The 19,750-nt window shown below is 54.0% G+C and overlaps 1 protein-coding gene across 1 annotated transcript in view; it reads left to right on the top strand.

Moving 5' to 3' along the window:
* Positions 1 to 806: 806 nt before the first annotated feature.
* CCDC33 (coiled-coil domain containing 33) overlaps positions 807 to 19,750 on the top strand; it is a 29,998-nt gene continuing 11,054 nt past the window's right edge. Inside the window, 10 exon segments of the mRNA XM_075098378.1 lie at positions 807 to 994; positions 5,686 to 5,810; positions 7,537 to 7,646; positions 8,419 to 8,520; positions 8,701 to 8,792; positions 8,949 to 9,069; positions 13,031 to 13,160; positions 13,269 to 13,390; positions 13,669 to 13,735; positions 18,558 to 18,688. Coding sequence (XP_074954479.1) covers positions 807 to 994; positions 5,686 to 5,810; positions 7,537 to 7,646; positions 8,419 to 8,520; positions 8,701 to 8,792; positions 8,949 to 9,069; positions 13,031 to 13,160; positions 13,269 to 13,390; positions 13,669 to 13,735; positions 18,558 to 18,688 — 1,188 coding nt within the window.

A 19,750-nucleotide genomic window follows, 5' to 3' on the forward strand; every position in this document is an offset into this window, starting at 1 on the left:
TAGTGCCCAAGAAGGTGGCATGAAGAGGATGCAGCCGGGGAGGGACTGCATCGTCTCTCACTTGGACAGGGGTGTGGAGTGTGGGACAGTCCCCCCGCAGGGGAGGAGCGGCAGCTTGCGGCTCTGCTGCTCCTTATCACATCAGCTGGGAATTAATGAGTTGGGGCAAGGGAGCTGCCATGCGCTCCCCTTTTCCCCCCAGATTGGGCTGAAATCCCAGTTCTTGCAGAGTCCCTATAAATTACAGAGGTGTCTGGGCTGGCGAGAAGGGGAAGCAGGGGGACGGCAGCGGTGTGGGGGTGGGGTGTTGTTGGGAGGTCAGAGGGCCATGGGGGAAATGGAGGTGCCTTAGATGGTTACTCCCTGTTTTGGTGACTGGCTTGGGGTCTTTGGTTGGACCATGGTGTAACTGGCTCCCCTGGGACCACACTGAGCAGTGGTGCTGGGCTGGTTTCACCCCATGCAGGATGCTGTCATGGTGCTGGGTCTCCTCCCAGAAAGCCTGGCACTCGTTGTGGCCCTTCTGTGGCATGGTGACATCCATGGTGTGGAGCTGCAGCTGGGCACTGGGGACAGATTAAGAGGCAGCTGTGATGGGGATGTGCTAGGGACATCATCTTCCCACCTTGTTCTACCCCATTCAGGCTCTCAGCATCGAGCAAAGTTTGTGGGGACAAGTTTGGGTGATGGAGATGCACCAGGGGCATTACCTTCATCTGGGGTCTCAGCATTGAGCTGGGGCTGTGGGAACAAGGTTGGGTGACAAGAACATGCCTGCAGCTTTGCCAGCTGCTCTTCACCTTGACATGTCTCCTGCTTGCTTCCGGCAGGTATCGGAGTCCCCCACCAGGACAGAGGAGCCCGGGCATGCACTGGGGGCTGGCAGAGGGCACATGGCTCATGTGGGGAAGGAAGCCATAACCGTCACCCTCCATGGTGTGAGCAACCTGCCAGCCACGAGGGAGGGCCAGGTGCCATGGCCATACGTTGTCGTGTGGGTACACAGCATCCACAAAGGGGAACAAGGGGGACACAGAGGTTTAGGAGCTGTCACCCTGTTAATAACTCTTTGCAACACCCAGGGAGGGGGAAACCTTTTTTTGCAGTGACATGCACAAGCACTGCCTCCGTGGGATGCTCAGTGCAGGGAGAGGAGCTGGTGCTCCTCGCTAAGAAGGGGGAAGACAGGGGATAGGGCATTTCGGCTCACTGGGGCTTTGGGAAGAAAGTGTTCCTAATATTGAAAGTATAAAATGATGTCAAAGAATCCACAGGGTAATGCTGCCTGGGTTTTGAGATGATACCACAATAAATAAAAGAGTGTTTTAATAAATAAAACAGAATGCTTGGATAAGGGGAACTTGACTTCTTGTGCATTATGCATGTGCCAGGGGACTCAATTAGCCAGTCATGCTTTGGTCTGTGTTAAGAGGGAGGCCATTCTGCTCGGCGTTGCTGTGAGGTGAGCTTGGGATTCCAAAGAGCCCTTCCAGGAGGCAGAGCAGCTTCGGCAACACTTCCCTGGAAAAGGGAGGAGAAAGCAGCTGTCAGTGACTTCAGATCATCGCCTGGCTCCCTACAGAGTTTGGTTTCTCTGGGGCACCTCCTTGGGACAGTGCTGGGCAAGCTGGTACTCAAGTGGGTGCATCAGTGCTGGGGGACAGGAAAGTAGGGCCAGGGTTCATCCACTGGGGACAATCAGCAGCCAGGGCTGTGAAATCCTGGAAACATTTTCTTTGCAGGCATGTAGAGCAAACTGTTGCTTGCTGGGCATTTTCCAATGTAGAAACCCTGAGCTCCGTGGTGAAGAGGGTCCTAAGGCCTGTTGGCATGACACTGTGCCTTTTCTCTGGTGCCCAACACCACCTATGCCAGACATCCCGGAGGCTCCCTGGGCAGAAGGGATGCAGCTCTCCATCATGGGGGCAGTGTCTGTCAGGTTTTTTGGGCCGGCTGGCATGGGGGCTGGCAGCCCCCACTGCTGCCCCTCCATCACCCTTTCCCCTCTTTCCCACCCCACCATGCCAAGGACCTGCTCTTTGCCCCAATAGCCTGAGTAACTCCACTGCAGGAGTTGTCTCTATTTCCATAAACCAATTATACCCAGATAATCTCAGGAGATTTAAACATCAATATCCTAAATGATAGCACGAGAGCAGCGTGTGATTGTTGCATCTCTCTTTACATTCTGGTGCTGCTCCATCACCGCATCGCCATGGTAACAGGGAAGTGATGGAGGGGAGGGTGGTATTAGGGATGCAGGACACATGAGGGGCCTTTTAGTAACCATAGTGAGGGAGCCAAGGCAGAAGGGAATCAGTTATTGTTTTTCAGAGCACTTGCTTTTGAAGGAGAGTAACATGTTGCAGTTAAAAGGTGGGTTTTTACGGACGGGAAGGAGAAGTGGTTGGTGGATGGTGCTTGTGAGGACCTGGTAGCAGCTGGTCCCCCCCAAAGCAGCTGGGTTCTACCAGTGGAGACAGCCCAAGCTCAAACTGCCGGCACCCGGAGCATCACCTCCCAAAGTCAGGAGTGGGATGGGAGGAGGGGAGCAATACTGCTCACACCAGCCCTTTGTGGTTGTGACCAGTGGCTCGTGCCTGGACTCGGCATCCCGTAGTGCTCCGCAGTTGTGTCTATCTCTTCCAGCTCTTGGTGCAGAGGACTGGGGAAGGAAAGGCTTGGCAAAGTGAATGTGAAAGACCTCGAGCAGCAGGAGAGCCCACACAGGCATCCCGATGGGCTTGGGTTCATCCATGCCCTGGGCAGGATGGGGCTTATCCAGGGACCTGGCAGCAGCTTGGGTCTGCTCCTCATCCTCTGAATGCTGACCAAATCCTTCCTCCCTGCTTTCAGGGGCACCCGTGTGTTTGCTCTGCATCTTCTTTTCACTCCCTCATGTGCACAGATAAATTGCTCCCAGACTGGCGTGATGCAGGGATGACCTTGGCATGCCGGAGCCAGGTGCATTTGCAATTAACAGCACAAAGCGCCTGGCTCTGGCTGGCTTCTCCTCTCCATTGAGTACTGCAGGTGGATGAAAGTACCTCCTCACTTCTTCCTTTCTGCTCTTCAGTGTCGAGAGAAGAAACTCAAGGTCGCTGCTGAATGCGCTGTCTGCTCCCAGCCTGGGGGATGGGGGCTCCGATGTTCCCCTGCCTGCAGGTTTGCCCATGCAGGCAGTGGGCCTGGTCGTGGTGCAGATGGGATGCTCCACCTGGGACGGGGTTAAGGTGATCCTACAAGCAAAGTCTTCTGGTTCTTCGATATGCCCCAAAATAAATCAGGGGCTTAGCTGATAACCCCCAGAGCAAGGGGTTGTGGGAAGTGGAACCGAGCAGGGTCTTTGGGGGTCCCCTCCTTGCCCCAGCACCCGGCTTAGGTAATGGTGGGATGAAGATGGACCATACCAGGGTTATAGGGTTTCTCAAAGGAGAGGGGAAATTAGAATTCTTCCTTCTTCATTCTGAATCTTTTCAGAAATTGCTCTTACAGCTCTTTGATTTCTTTATCTGTATTTATTTATTTATCCAAACTGCACCTGAGCCCCCCAAGCTCAGCAGCGAGCACAGTGGGGCTGCATGGTGGGGGGCAGCATTGACTTCCCCAGGGCCAGATCCTGCAACTGCTGCATAAATAACACTCTGGATGTCAGTCCTGCAAACTGCAGCTGTGCTGCATGGGATTTTTCTTCCCCAAGAATGATGCACCTGCACCACTACATTGCCTCTGCAGGGATGCCCAGAGAAAAAACTTATAATGCTGGGTAAATAAATATTTACAAGGGATGGGCACAGCCCTGCCAAGCCCTTTGCTGGGCACCCGGGTGTCACACACAGCAGGGTGGCTGTGTGATGTTGTCCCCGAGCACTGTAGCAAAAATGTTGTGTATAATAACTCCATGAGGGCAGCTGTCTTTATCTTTTATCTTTATCTTTTATCACAGCAGTGGGTGACTTGGTGCATCCCTGCATGGCAGAGAGAAGTGCCTGCCCCAGGGCAGGTGGGGAGGGATGTGGAGCATCAGAGGAACATCTCTTTGTCCATCCCAGCCATGTCCTGCCCCAAGGCATGCAATCCCATGGGCAGCAGTCTGCAGCACCTTCTTGCTGGAGACCCCATCTCCTGCCCCACCAGTGGCTCTGGGACTGGCTGCAGTGAGGAAGAGACATCAAACCATCTCTAGTCTCACCATTTCTACTGCCCCCAGCCTATTAATTTGATTTTGAAGCACATTGCCATACGTTGTACTGTTGTGGGTTGTTGTTCCCCCCTCCTGCTTGCCACCTCCCCACTTCATAGTTCTTTTTGAATTCTATCTTGTCCTTAGGCAAGTCTATAATGAAGGGGGCCCAGAGCAGCCAGTTCTCACCCTCCTCCTCCTCCTCCCACCCCCCCTCAGCCCAGGTCTGGCTTAATTCGGACTCCAAGCACGTTGCTGGTAGAGCAATCCCCCACAGAGCTCATTACTGGAGAGCCGATTTTCTTCCAGTTCCCTCCCAACAGTGCCAGCCCAATGTTAATTCCCACCTGCCAGAGCTGGCCAGCTCGGCTCCATCCCTACAGGATGCAGGTGGGCTTCTCCAGTGGGGAAGGGGACACATGGGAGATGAGAGAGGAGCACAGGGTGTGGATGCAGCTTGGATGTGGGTCTGTTAGACCAGTCTCTCCAGCAGTGAGAGGACGGAGGTCTTGCGAGTGTGGGGCATCATGCCATCCAGCTTGTACCTCTGGGATGAACCTGCTTGGTCTCACCACTTCCTGGAGCTCACGCTGCAGTTGGAAGGACTTTTATCACCTCATTTACCCCAGAGAGGGCGTGGCAAAGTGCTCTGGTAACCTCTCCCTAAGAGCCACATTAGCTCTGCTCCAGCAAAAGCTTTCCTGGAGAAGCTAGCACCAGACACTTTATCATCTTAAAGCAACCTGTTGACAGAACAGGAGCATCTGTGTCATGTTGGCCTGATGCCACATCACCATCCTCCTTCACCCCGTGGTCGGGGATGGGGAGGACTTGAGGTCACCATGTCACCAGGCAGGGGGACTCTGCCATGGTCTTGAGACCTCCAGGACAACACCAAGTGTCTTGCTGGGCAGAGGAGACTCCCTAAAATATCCAACAGCCCCCCTAATTATTATTATCATCAGCCAAGCTCATGAGTAATTGATGGCCAATTGATAAAAGTGGGAGGAATCACCCCAAAACAGCCCTTATGGTGATGGCTTTGCACCAGCATGGATGAAGAATTACCCAGGGCCTATAGACTCTAACGCCACAGTAATTATTGCTCAGCTTCGTTATGTGCCAAGTTTAATGACAGCAGTCGTTAACATTCAATCTTCTCTCTCCTTTCCCAGCAGCCTCCTCCCTGTCCCTCCATCAATACAGTAGGATAATTAGCCTCTGGGGTCTTAAATAGCCTTTTGGATAAAAGAGCCTGCAAACCCCATAACTGTGGGCTTGGCACGATCCAGCAGCCAGGATTAAAACTGGCTCTAGACCTCCAGCACAGCCCCCCAGCACAGGGGCAGAGCTTTGCAAAGGGTGGTGGGAGGGTGGGCTGGCTGCTATTAGCTAAACTGGGTGGGGACGGTGCTCATCCCTCTCCCAGGCCCAGCTCCATGCTGACACGTTCCCTTTCCTCACCCAGTAACGAGCCTGTTTTGCCTACCTTTTCCTCCCAGTAAGACCAGCAGAGGGGATGAGCAGAAGCCAGAGGTGACCCATACATCCTCAGTGCCCACCCATGCACCCATCTGGGAGGAGAAGTTGATGGTGGAAATGGATGCTGAAGATGCGGGCTGGGTAGGTGAGAGCATCGAGGGGCTATGGGGACGGGGATGCTGAGGACCAGGATATGAGACTCATCTCCTCAAAGGGTTAATTTTTGGATATTAGGGAGCCTGTGCTCCGAAGGACCCCGAGGACCACCTAGGGAGGGGGGGGCCACAATGGGGATGAGCCATGCCCTGAGCCCTGCGTGGCTGTACTGGTTTCAGGGTAGCATTAGGAGGGACATGACCCCAGAATCAGTGCTGCAAGATGGGGCAAGTGGTGGTGACGAGATCTGGGTGACCTCCAAAGCATCCCATGGGAATCGGCATTGGGGAGAGCACCCCAAATCTTTCCCCACTGCCATCCTGACCCTGACACCTTGTATTGGTTGAACCCACATCATGATGCTGTCATTCCCCACACAGGGCTGCTGAGTCTGTAATTGCAATAAGACTCATGGCATTAGAGGCCAGGATTTGATTATAATCAGACCCTTGCAAAACAAACTGTGGGAGCCAATCTTCACATCGTGCCTAATCCCTTTAGGCCCTGACCTAAATGAAACTGAGGAGCTTTTGATGTACTTTGGACCTGCCCTGTGCGGTACTGGGAGAGATGCAGGGAGACCCCAGGGGATGTCTGGCTTCGTCGTCCACCTCCCAGCATCCCCCAGATGTTTGGAGATGTTCATCCCCCAGTTGTTCAGACCAGAGCTGTCATTTCCAGGTGCAGCTCGCACTTTTCTTGCCCAGAAATATGATTTCCATCAGCGGGGCTGCTGAGCATGGTCTATCATCAGTGACGACTAGCAGAAAAGCCACTTGTCTCTTGCCAGACCCCAGAACATCTTCCGTGGTGCTCTTTCCACAAGGGGCTGGGAGAAAAAGAAAATCTCCATGTAAATCGAGCACTTGCTGAAAAGCACGAGCTCAGGAAAACATGGTCCATGTACTTGCCTTGTCCATTATCTTCATTTTGGAGGCATGCACAACCTGTGGCATCGACAGGTTGGCCAAGCAGGAGTTAAGGTGAGTGTCTCAGCACAGTCATTAAGCTGGGGGAAGGGAAGACCAAGTCTTGATGGCAGCATAAAGAGAGGGCGGTTTTCCCTTCCATCAGCTCCTTTTTTTTTTTTTTTTTTTATAAAAGGCTCCTGCTCGTGCTTGTCAACTAAATTGCAGCTTTGCTTTAAATTAAGGGAAGAGCTGGGGGTGCCAGCACCCATGGGGGTGATGCTGCTGTGTTGGGGGACATACAGGGACCTGGCACCTCCAAGAGGGCAGATGCTGTGTGGAAAGTGTCTGCAAAACCCACTCTGGGCTGCGGGCTGACCCTGGGACAGGGAGGGTTCATGGCAGGATTGCACCCTGGCAGCTGAGTGGGGTGGGCTGGAGACAGGGAAGCAGATTTGATGGATCAGCAGGAAATCCTGACTTCTTAAATGGAAATCTGAGATGCACCGGTGCCAGTTGCTCACAGGCTTCGCTTTCTTGGGGATGCCTGGGACATGCACCCGATGCTTCTTGTGATGCGTGTTTGTGTGTGCATATAAACCCTGGATGGGTGTAAAACCTGTCTCTGTGCACCCCACCATGACCTGCAAGGGGAAGGGACTGCTGAAAATTAATCAATCCCCCCATCAGCTCTGTCACTTCTTCACCCAGACCTTCCCCCAAACCTCTCCCCACCGCCTCCTCTCCCCTTCCCCAAACCCTGCGCCCAGCCCCGCTGATCCTGATGGCCAACCCTCTCCCTTCCAGCCCTGACTGTCACTGTGGCAGACAAAGCCACCAAGGAGGCATTGGGGACCTTCCAGCTGCTGGTGCAGCACCCCCAGCCTTTCCAGCCCTACCACTGCAGGCTGGTGCTGGTAGGTACGGCACCTGCCCCTCCATCACCCTGCTTATTCCTGCTTTTAACTTTGATTTTCACCCCAGAGCTGTAGCTGAGGGTTGTGGGCAAAGGGAGCCTTGTGTAACAGCATAATCCTGGTGGGAAAACTGAATTGGGCAAGTCAGGGAAGGTGCTCAAAGAGGCTTGAGAGCTTCCTGCAAGGTGGGAACAAGGCAGGGTTGTGCTGGGCTTTTTTTCATCTCTCTCCAGTGGGAAAACGTGGAGGAAAAGTGATGGGATTGCAAGCTGGGAAGTGCTTTCACCCTCAGCATCCTGGGGAAGGACATGTGAGGCCAGGCCATATGTCAGAGTGTTTGTTAAACATGCCACTGTGCATTAATTAATGCAGGCAGGTGGCAGGTACCCAGCCCAAGAGAGAAGCTGCTTTCTAAGCCCTTCGGTGGGGATTTCTCCACCCCAACATTTTAACAGTCCTGGGGACTTAGCTGATAGTTCCCTGTACAGCTGAGACCTGGGAAACTCACTCAGTACTTCCCCCAAATCTGTCTCCCCTATGCTCTGGCTGGCAGAAACGAGTTCCCTCTTCCCTGCACAGAGATTGGGAGCAATTAAATATTTAAATGCAGAATTTATTATATTGATCTTTTCCAAAAAGGCTCCAGGGGGCAGTGAGCTTTAGTTATCAGTTGGTGTTTTATTGTCAGCAATGGGCTGTCTGCACGCCCAGCACCTGCGTTTGATGGCCTTGACCCTTCCTCCTCCCACAGTTTGCTTTCCTCCGCAAACAGCCAAAGGCGCAAGACCCCGCAGGGATCGTCCTGTATGTCACCATCATCTGCAAAGGGAGTTTCATCCCTCACTGTGATGGACTCAGCTATGTGGCCTTGGAGGTGAGAGGTGGCCCTGGGGACAGGAGGTGGCAGGGGGGGTTTGCAGGGTCTGGAATGGACCAGAGCATCTCAGCTCGGGGAGGCTGCTGCTGCACGTTGTCCCCTGCTCCAGTGGCTGTTGATGCTGATTTAGGGCAGCTTGTTTCCCCCACCTCCATTTGCTGACCCCTCACCTCCCAGGTGCTGCTGCAGGGGCTGTCAGCCCCCCTGGCCAACCCCATCAGGGCCATCGTCGCGGTAGCCAGGGTCATGACCAATGTTCATGAGTGCAAGTGAGTTACGGCCATGGGGGACTGTTGGTGAGAGGTGCTGTGCTTGGGACAACCTGAGCATCCCTGGTGCAATCACCCCCTCTCACGGTGCTTGGCTTGCCAGGAGCGGACATGACTCCACATGTGCTGACCCTCCCCCTTTCCATCACCGCTCAGGCACCACATGGAGAAACATCCCATCGCCTGGCCCGGCATCTGCACCACCACAGTCACATTCCTGGACCCTCCGGCAGCAGCCTTCAGCATTACCCGAGCTGCGAACCACGGCTGCCCACAAGTACGAGGCCAAGCGCATCCACAGGGATGCATGGGTCTGGCAGCATTCATCCTCCTTGGGTACCAATGAGCATCCCTCCTTCAGCAGGGGAGCTGAGCATCCTGTGCAGGGAAAAGCTTTAGGGGCAAAGCAATGCTTTCAGCACCAAAGACACAGTCCCCACACCTGCCTCGCCCTGCCTGCAGAAACCCCCAGGCAGCTCCTTGTTTGTGCCTTTGTTCTTCATTTTTCCCCCTGCTCCGCACTCACACCTCCAGCTCGAGTGCTGACTCTCTAAGGCTGAGACCTTCTCCTCCTGGGGGCTCAAGTACCTCCGGAAGAGCTAGCGATGCACATCTTCGAAATAGCTGTTGCCAGGGAAACATATGCTTTCAGCACGCAGCATCATTGGCGAGCAGGAGGAGGGCCCCGCTTTTGTTCCTGAGCCCTGCCAAAAATTGGCAGGGAGGGAAAGGCAGGGGACTGAAGGGATGCTGGGACAGGGAGGAGGTGTGATGGGGCAGCCAAACCAGAAGCCAGTGCTAAGCAGCCACCCCTCAAAACCAGAGCTGCTCCATCCTTTCACCTCTGAAAAGTGCCAGCCGAAAGCGTGGTGAGGGCAGATGTCCAGCCACCCTGAAAAGATGGATCCAGCTGGTCCCAAACACTGGCAAGGCACATGTTTCTCCACCTCAGCCCTTCTCCCCCGTGTGCTGAATTTTTATCGCCTCAGACTGAAACGCCCCATATCAACATATTCAGGGAGCCCACAAATAAAATATTACTTAAAGGAGGCTGGCCAAATGACAAGTCACCCACGAGGTGGTGAATTATCATAAAAATTACTAGTGCATTTCATTCATTACAATAATTGTTGTTTTATTGAGCCCCCCCCAGCCCGGCCTCCCCGGGTTGTTCTTTGCAGGTGAGAGGCAGGAGGAGCACCAGGGATGCTCTGCTTTGGGTCTACACCTGCTTTGGCTCCCCCAGGACCAGCACCCCCAGACCCACCATGGCAATGGGTTTGGGGTATGGGCGGCCCACATTGGCTCCAGAGCAGGTATTAGGAAAGAAATCCCTGTGTCCTTGCCCCCATGTTGTCTTTCCCACCACCCCATCTCCTTGCCTCAGGAGACAGCACCCCAAGGCTGCAGTTTTCCAGCCGGAGCAGGGATATCTCTCTCCTCTAAAGGCAGTCAAAATTAATTTCCTTCAGATTTTTATGGATAAATACACACACAAAACCCTATGAACTCTTGGGACCCTGGTGCTGGATGAGCCCATGCCAAACCCCACAGCCCTGGCACAGGCAGTAGTGTCAGCACGGAGCTGTGGGAGCCCCACACGGGAGGAGGAGTGATTAAACCTGGCCATCTGGCCTACATGCATGCTGCTGCCTCCTCCTCCTCCTCCTCTCCATGCCCACATGGCTCTGTCTGTCTTTGCACATCACCGAGGATGCTCTCCCTGGGGATGCATGGACAGGGTGCCCTGTGGAGCGGCATAACCTTCATCCGCTCTCTCCTCCCAGTCTCCTGCCTCAGTTTCCCCACCTGTAGGATGCAGTTCATTCCCAGGGAGGACAAAATCCTAATGCCTGGGAGGAGAGGTTAGGAGAAGGCTGGGAGGAGGAGTTCCAGAGGTTAATGGCTTTCCCTGAGCAAACTCCTGGGCAGGCTAATCAGATTCAATAATTCTGCTAGCCCAGCATGTCCTCTCGCCTGTCGGTTCCCATCAGCATCTGCAGACAACAGTGCTTGGGTTCACTTTCAGCAAGGCACCCCTCTTAGGGTTTTTTCTGGGCTTCTGGGTGGTTAACCCTTCCCTGACTGGCTGGGGCTCCTGGAGACCTGGTCTCCTGGCCAGGAGTTAGCTGCAACCTGCACAGAGCCACCTGCAAGAGCGTTGGGTGCTCTACTTGGGTGTTCTCCCTGGGCCAACAGCCCCTTTCTCACCAAAAGGAATGGGTTTGGACACACTGGTGTCAATGGTAAATCCATGGGGAGGACAGGCACCAATTTGTGCCTCCTACAGAAAACCATGTTGTGTCTGCCTTCCCTGCACCAAGCTCAAGCCTTCGTGATATTGGTCCCCTCTAAGATAAATCTCCTTTTGGGCTCTTTCCCCCGGGGACCCTCCAGTTTAACCCACTTATCTGGAGCTTCTTGCTCTCATCTGGGGTTCTGCACCCTCCAGACAGGCAGCCATGAGGACCAGGGGATGGCCCCATCCCTTGGGAAGTCAGGAGAGATGATGTGGGCTTGGCCAGCTCTGCCTCTACTCACGCCAATGATGTTGTCTTTGAGCCAGCCTTTGTACAGGAGATGAGCTGGGATATCCAAGGAGGATGAAGGTGTCTCCCCCTTCCTCCTCCTCCCCGTCCCCTTTGTTGTGTTTCTCCAGGTGGCCCTGGGCAGAGGTGGTTGTTGTGCCAAGATGTCTGCTCAGATCAGTGCATCAGCTCTGACACCCCAGCACAGAGTGTCCAGCTGTCCTGCTAAGCCTGTGGGAGATAGCTCAGCCCTGGCAAGCATTCCTGCCCCTCCCCCAGCCCCCAAAATCAGTGCAGGGGAGAATTTGGGAACATCATCTCCCATCCCTGTCCCAGTGAGAGGAGCCATCTGGGCTTGGGACTACTGACAATTGGGGTTAAATGAACAATATGCTCCCACATTTGACTTTTCCCTTCCCCACTGAGTCTAAATCAGCACCATCTCACAGCACCATGTACAGGTAGATGCCAGGAAAAGTAACTGGAGGCGGCATTCAGTGTCTTTTAGGAGATTCTTCCCCCCAGATTGGGCTTTCTGAGGCTGATGAAACAGCCCCATGGGCTGGGATGCAGGCTGGGAAAGGGGAGGAGCAGCTGGAGGGTGCTGAGCCAGATCCGGCTGCTGGGAGCTGCCCCAGTCCATGTAGGTTTTCCCTAAAGACTTACTGGCACAGACTGGGCTCCCTGCAGTCAAAGCAAGTTGTGTCACAGCTAGAAATCCCAGATGATGCTGGGGAGCCCCTGACAAATTCCTGGCTGAGAGAGCTGGCCCGGTGCTGAGCCAGCACTAACAGCACTGCCCCATGCAGCCCATTGTGGAGGCGTTTCGGGATCTGAAGCATCCCAACCCTGCTCTCCCTTTGCTAGCAGCCCCCAGAGCTGGGTAATGCACCGCTGTGTGTCTCCAAGGTGCGTAATGCCCATTAACATCCCCAAACATGAGCAGAGGGAGACCCCCCTTCTCCTCCTCCCACCTTCCCCGACAAAGCAGAAATGTGCTGATGCAGAAAAGCCGATCGGCATCTCATCCCCACTGGGCAATGCTGGCTGAGGGGATGGAGTAACAGCATTAAAAAGGAGCTGCTGTCAATAATTTGTTGGCGCTGGGCAGCCGGTGTTAAGGCTGACCTTTGGAGAGCTGGCGGGGTTCTCTGAAGGCAAAGGGGAGCAGCTGCTGGCGGGGATGGACTGGTGCCATTTCCAACGACAGATCGCAGCTCTGGGGATAAATATGTTGCCCACTGTTTGATACCTATTGGGCGACCCGGTGCTCACACTTGGGGAAGGGTTTGCCTGCAAGCAGGCTTTCGAGGTCTATATCATCACAAAACCCTTTCCCAAGTGTGAGCACCAGGTTGCCCAACAGATATCAAAAGGCTCACCCTGATGCAGCGCAGCTTAGCCTCCAGGCTCTTCCCATCATGTTTTTAAGCATGGGGTAGTTGGTCCACATGCTGTTTTCCTCCTCTGGCTCTGCAAGGGGGAAGATGCAGGCAAGGATTAGCCGGAGAGAATCAGCCAAGCTCAAAGACTCAGTGAAAACCTGTTCAAGAAACTGGAATTCGGGGTTGCTTTTGAACCAGGGGTGGGATACAGCTGCACAGGTTGTGCTTTTCTTTACCCCACCTCTCCTCTCCCTTCTGTCTGGCTGCTTATTTATCCCTAGAGAGAGAAGGTATCTGAAGGATAATTTTTCTGTTGTCTCCTAAGATGTCCCAACCAGCTGGGTCCCCAGAGCAGCCGACATGGGACATCTCCTTCCTCTTCCAAGGCCAAGACATGGCCACCATCTTCTCCAAAGACACCGCCCTGGTGATTGAATATTACCCTTATAAAGCCAGTGAGTCTGGGGATGCCACTGGGGATGCTCTTCCTCATCCTTGGGTTTGGCCAGGGGCAGGTCCTGGGCTGCTGTGCTCCCAGCCAGCTGCTCTCACCCCTTTCCCAGTGTAGGATGCTCTAGGCACCCTCATTCCAATGGGATACTCAGTGCTGCCCCTCACCAGCCATGTTTTCCAGGAGCTGGCAGCACACAGCAGCAGGATGTGCATGGATGGCCTCGCTATGCAGGTGAGCTGGGGCCTCCGGGGTTGATGCTGCTCAGGGCAGCACAGTGACAGTACCTATAGGTGATGGTACCTATAGCTGCTGGCATGGTGGGAGGGATCTCTGTGTCTGGGTGGCCAGCCTAGCAGAGAGGTCCCTAGCATCCCAGGGGAAGCTGGGGTCCCTGCTCCTAATTGCAGCTCTGGTCCCTTGGATGGTATCTGGGCAATGTCAAAGACACCAGAGCCCTAGTAGAAACCCAGAGGCTAGCATGGGCTGTGACCCTTCCTCTGCCTCCCCAGGGCACGGACCTCAAAACCATGTCTGGGACCATCCCAACCATGGGGCTCTGCCTGCAGCTCCTTCGATTGAGGTGAGATGCTAGGGATGGCAAGCCCTGGGGCAAGGAAGGATAGGGATGCGGACAGGGCAGGGGATGTCGCTTTTGAGCTGTCACCCACCCTCCACACCTCTCAGGTGAGGATCAGCTGGGCTGGATCTGGATTTTATCCCTTGTTCCTGCTGTCTCAGGCCTCTGGATTGTGCCACCATGTGGTTCTTGCCCTCTTGCATCCATCGCTTTTCCAGGGCTTTTGGCATGTGCTCATATTCCTGGGAAATCCTGGCTGGAGGCAGAGGGGCAGACAGGGCACAGGCAGGGTATTTGCAAGAGGCTGTTCACCACCTCTGTGCGGAGAAGGGCCAGGCTGGTTAACCATGGTGACAAATGTCCAGCTGTCTTCATCCTTCAGCATTTGTGGTCCCCAGGGATGTCACAGCAAGAAGGGAATGTGGCTGCTTTTCCCAGGGAGGAGGAAACCTCACTTGCTCTTGGCTCCAGGACCGGCTCTTGGGCAGGTTAGGATGCAGCCATGAGCCCGATCAATTTAATTACTGCAGCCACCAGCCTCTGCTCCCATCTGCAAAAAAGATCATATCCATAAAGTGAATTTGGGACAGGTCTGGATGTTGTGCTGGCGACTGCATCCCCCCATCCCTGGGGGAGCGACGGCGGGCTGGGGCTGGCTGGTGGAGGTCTTTGGAGTAATTGCCCAGGGGGGTCAGCGAAAAGGGGTCTGCATGTGATGAATTATTCACATGGGTGTCACTAAGTGCAGAATTAATCCTTTTGCTTCCAGCTGGCTGCTGCACTAAATTATCACTCGCAGTCATGCGGGAAAATGCTGCGGAATTCATTTAGCTGATTATTGTTTTGATCCGGGAGCTGTAATTTTTTTTCTCCTCTTCCCCAACCTCTCCCTCTTCACCCCTCAAGCCCTGCCTTCCTTAATGTATGTAAGAGCTGGGAGTGGAAACAAAAAACAGGAGAGCCAGTGCCGATCTTGGGCTCCGTGTCTGGTTAATTCATCCGGCGGCAGCCCAGGCAGATGGACCCGGAGTGATGCAAATCAATGAGCAAGCTGCTACCAAGCAGGGTGAGGGCAGGTTTAGCTCCTCCTGGCTTTGCTGAGGCCCTTGTTTCTTGCCTGGACATCAGGATTTTCTGAGGAAGATGTCCCAGCCAGCTGGCTGTCAGCCCCAGCACCCTGAAACCACAGCCTGGTGGGCAGGGGAGATGCTGCCATGGTTGCAGGGGCAGAGCCTCTTCTCTCCCACTTTGGGCAGCCCCAGGTTTCAAGGGATGCTTGAAGGCTGGATTTCCAAGTGGATTAGTCCTAAACTCGTGGATTAGTCCTGAGCTCAGCTTTGGGACAGTAAGAACTGGCCAAACAGGGGCCAAGAGGCAGACAGTCAATACAGGATATGTATTGACCCAGCAAGGCATCAGGACAACCTCCATACTAGGGTTGTTCTTGGGGTATAAGTAGCCCCAGCATCCCTGACCATCCTCAGGTTGCGAGGACCCCCAGCATCCCTGCCCATCTTGCCCTGCATTCTTTCGCCCCACAGCTCTCCCCAGCCAGATGGCAAAGGAGAACAGACTCACTGAACCCATCTCATTTCTGTTCTTGGTTCTTGGTTTTTGGGTTTTTGGTTTTTTTTGTTTTTTTTTTTTAAATGTAGAGAGCTGAAAATGCATAACCTAGATTGGCTGGGCTTTTTATAACAAACAGCAGCTAAATAAACCCTGGGCCATCTGTACTCCCCAGCACACTCAGACACAGGCGTAAATCCCGGCTGCTCTGTGGCCTCTGCAGGGATTTGACTGACTCCTACCAGGGGTCTGGATGCTCCCTAGCTTGGCTTCAGATGCTCACATCAACCCTCCATGCTGGGAGAGTGTCCTTAGTGCCAGGGTTTTGTAGGGATAAGGGGCTCCCCATAAATAGGGCTCATCCCCCAGTATTTCTGCAGGGTCTCAAAACCCTGCTACATTTGTAGCAGCTGTTTTATTAAAAGCCATGAACCCCAACACCAGGGATGTCCAAGCAGGAGTTGTGTTATCCTAGGGCAAGGGCAGCACTAAGTTGCAGCCCCCCCCCCCCCCCCCCCCCCCCGCCCCTGAAAAGGCACTGAGACCCCTGGGTTTGTCCCCACCCAGCCCATTTCCCCACAGCCTTCACCGCCCTGCACTCTCTCTTTGGAGCCCAAATGAGAACAAAAGACTTTGATCATCTTGCGGAGACAAAGAAATCAAAGACTTCAACAAAATGCTGGCGATGTAGCAAATTAATGGCTGTCGCTGAAAAACTGTTGCAGGGGAAAAGCCTGCAGCCAGCTTCATCCACCTCTGTAGTGGCTCAAGGCAGGGATCCTGTTTTCCCTTCATTCTTCTTTTTCCACCCCAAATTTGGTGTCTCGCCCAGGAAAGATGAGTTTGACCATGCAGCAGCCAGTGGCAAATCCATGTGCAGGGTCAGCAGGAGGTGGTCCCTGATGTGTCCGGGGAATGCTGAGCCCCATCCAAGGGCTGGAAAATACACATCGGAGGCTTATTTATTTCTAAGGGATTTATTCATTGCCCCTGTTTATTAACCAGCCCTGTTTTACATTTTGTTTTGGCATGACCCCACCTTGCTCAGTGCATTATGTCGCACTTAGGACCTTCAGGGTCACCTCAAGCCTCTGCCACCTGCTTTGCTGAGCGCCCTTGGTCATGTCACCTGAGGTGGGGTCTGGGAACATGCCAGCACACCGTGACAGCCTCTGAAGAAAAGGGAAAAGCTAGTGCTGCTTTTTCCCAGGCAAGGAAAAAAAAAATTCAACAGGCTGGCTATATCATTTCTTAAACAGCCTTAATTTATGTAATAGCTGCCATTTAAAACCAGAAGCAGATCGGTGCCTGGTGTAAATCGTCACAGCACCAGGGTGTAAATTGTCACCGTGCCAGCCCAATGATCAAACCCTTTTTGGGCTGGCAAAGAAACATGGGTTGACAATTGGTTGGGAAGCAGGGGAAATCACCATGCATTTCCCATTATTTCTACCTGTCTGGCCACGTTTGTCCTCCGTGAGCACCAAAATTGGGGTTTTGTCCCCAAACCACACCATGGGGGATGCAGAAGCTGGTGAAAGACTTGTCTGGAGGGAGCATCACCCTTTCCTGCTGAGCATCTTCTCTTGGTGAGCTGGCTGAGGGCTTTAGGCACAGCCAAACTGCTGGCAGCTGAACTCCCACTTGCCAGCTCTTGATTGACACCTGTCCATCAAACATATCACCTATTCCCTTTATCACATGGCAGATTACAAGTGGCTTTACAGCATTGCTGCTGGCCAGGAGCATCATTAGCCGCGGAAACCCAAGCCAGTGAGGAACCGGGAAAAAAAATGCAGGGAATGTCTTTGTTAAGGAGAATTTGTTGGTTTCCGCCCGCCGGTCCCAGGGGAGTGTTCAGGGCAGCGCTAATTGAATTAAGAGCACGTGCGCTCCGGCAAGCAGCTCTCCAATGGGCAATGGTGGCGGGGCCAGGCCGGCCATCACTCCGGCATGGCCGGCAGCAGCTGTACGCCAGCCCTGGTAATTGCAGGCAGAGCCTAAACTGCTGCATTTTGCATGATTCTATTCCACAGGGAGGGGGAGAGTGGCGGGGCGGGGGGCATCTTCATCCCCACTTTGATGCTGGAGGAGCTTGGTTGAGGTTGGGGCCGGCGGCGTAATGAAATGTAGCAACACAGGGGACAATGATGCTGATGGTGTTAATGAGGCAGCAATGGGGAAGGGCACGGGAACGCCTCCAGACACCTCCTTGTCACAGGGAGGGAGGATGCTTGCTGCCCTCATCAGCCGCACTAACGAGGCAAGGCCAGGTGCAGGCACGGAGTAATACCCAGTGAGGGCCACTTTGCTGCTGCCCATGCCCACAGCCAATTTGGAGAGGGCGCCCAGACTGATTGTTCAGCCGGTGAAGTGAAGAGAGCATCTGCGAGGTGGGGAGGCGGGGGCAACTGAGGATTTGCCGGGTCATGGTAGCCAACTCTCAGGTGGTGAAATAAGTGGGTGCTAGGCTGCCATGCCTCAATGCGAGCATCCCAGTGGCGAGGCAGGTCACCATCACCCAAACTTGCCCAGACACTGGGAGCAGGGATGGCCAGGACAGGGCGAGGGTCCCTGTCCATGACCTTGCCATCACAGGCAGCAGTGAGGAGCGCAACGACTCCATCATTTATTCCATTAGATCCGACTTCCCCTTCTAACTGGATTAGAGTGGAGTCTATAAAAGCCAGGCTGGCAGGCATAGAGTGGGGCGTACAGAGCTGGGCGCGGGAAATGAGTGGCAGGGAAATCGCATTACTGCTGCCAGCAGCGTCTGGCAGGGGGTCTGGCAGGGGGTGCTGGAGGTGCCTTATCCAGCAGGCACCAAAGCCAGGGGCAGCACCAGGTGGCAAAGTGGCTTTTAGCATCCGTTTGCACCTGCAGGACCTGAATACCCACCTCCTCCCTGCCCAGGGAAGGGGAGGGATGGGCTGAGCCGGGCACAGACCTACTATTTCCACCAACACAGGCTTCAGTGCAAAGGACTGCTGCCGCCTTCTCCTCTTCCACCTTGCCTTGTTGGTCCAGCGCTGGTTCCCCAGGGATCCCCTTTCTGCCCATAGCTCCCCTTGCACCTTGCAAAGATGAGATGAGTGTGGCCAACCCACAGCTCTTTCCTATCGTGCCAGTCCTGGTGGCATACTGGGGACGTGGATGGTGGGACAGAGGACTTGCAGCAGGGACATCTCAGTCTGGGTGCCCCTCCTTGCCTCTATCATGGCAACCGTCCAACCTACAGACCATTGCCTCTCCCTCCCCAGAGACCGGCAACATTCCTGACCCTGTCAGGCAGCAGTGCCCTCCCCAGCCTGGATCCCACTGCCACCAGCACAATCAAGAGGCATGAAGAGCTGCAGGCAGCCCCCGTGCACCCATTCAATTGCCAGGTAAGAACCCATGAGAGCAGCCAGAGATACCCTGCCCACTGCATTGCCCTGCCAGCCTCCACGGAGGCATGTACCCTGCCTCATAATGGTGAAAAATTGGCATAAATCCCAAATTTTAATCTCTCTTCCAATGTATGCATTGCTGGGAGCAGTGGGTTTTATCCATAGCCTGGTTTTTCCAATCATTTATTGTGTTGCACCCATGGAGGAGCCTTTCCATCAGTGCCCGCACCCCTGGTCCACAGCTGTTTCGGGGTGGCACAGGGGCTGGAGGGGGGACAGCATCTCATCACCTTGCTGGGGGCAGCTCTCACCAGAGCAGTCTGGATGCACTTGCTCAATCCCAAATCCATTTAGCAAATTCCTTCCTGTTACTGCTACATTATGCTGGAGACCCCAGGCACCTCCAGCTCATACCTTTCAGCTCCAGGAAAAAAAAAGGGAGCTGCTCTCCTCCTCTAGCCTTTTGTATTGATAAATGGAGCCCTTGGATGAATTCAACCCAGCCCTCATGGTTGTAATACCTTCCTGTGCTTTAAGCCATCTGGCCTTAAAAATAACAGGTCATTAAACCTCAATTCTGCTTATTAAATAGCTGTGAGGGAGGAGGTGGAGGAGCCCTGTGCTGCCCAAACGCCCAGCTTTTTCCCCACCAGCAACCACCCAAACCCCACCTTCAACCCAATCCCTTTCCCTGTAATTCAGCCCGCAAAGCAGGAAGAAAATTAGCAATAAAACAACCAACTATAAAAATACAGAAAAGCTATTTTTTTTCCTCCTGCTGTTTTAATTCCTCCAATCCACTGAGCTTTATTGCCTCCTTTTCTATGGCGGCGGCAGCTGCTTTATGCCCAGTCTAATAGAAACCTGTAATGGAGTGTGCAGAGGCGGGTATCATGGCACAGCTTAAATGCAGTGAGGATGCAAGGTCCCAAATTGATGGACCAAACTGCCCTGCGGCTCCAGAGAAGCCCCAACACCTTTCAGACCTGCACAGGATCCAGCCCTGGCATCACTGTATGGTCCATGCAATGAGTTTTCGCCCCCAGCTTTGCCGTTTGC

Source organism: Phalacrocorax aristotelis, chromosome 7, assembly GCF_949628215.1.
Source record: "Phalacrocorax aristotelis chromosome 7, bGulAri2.1, whole genome shotgun sequence".
Taxonomy (NCBI): Eukaryota; Metazoa; Chordata; class Aves; order Suliformes; family Phalacrocoracidae; genus Phalacrocorax; species Phalacrocorax aristotelis.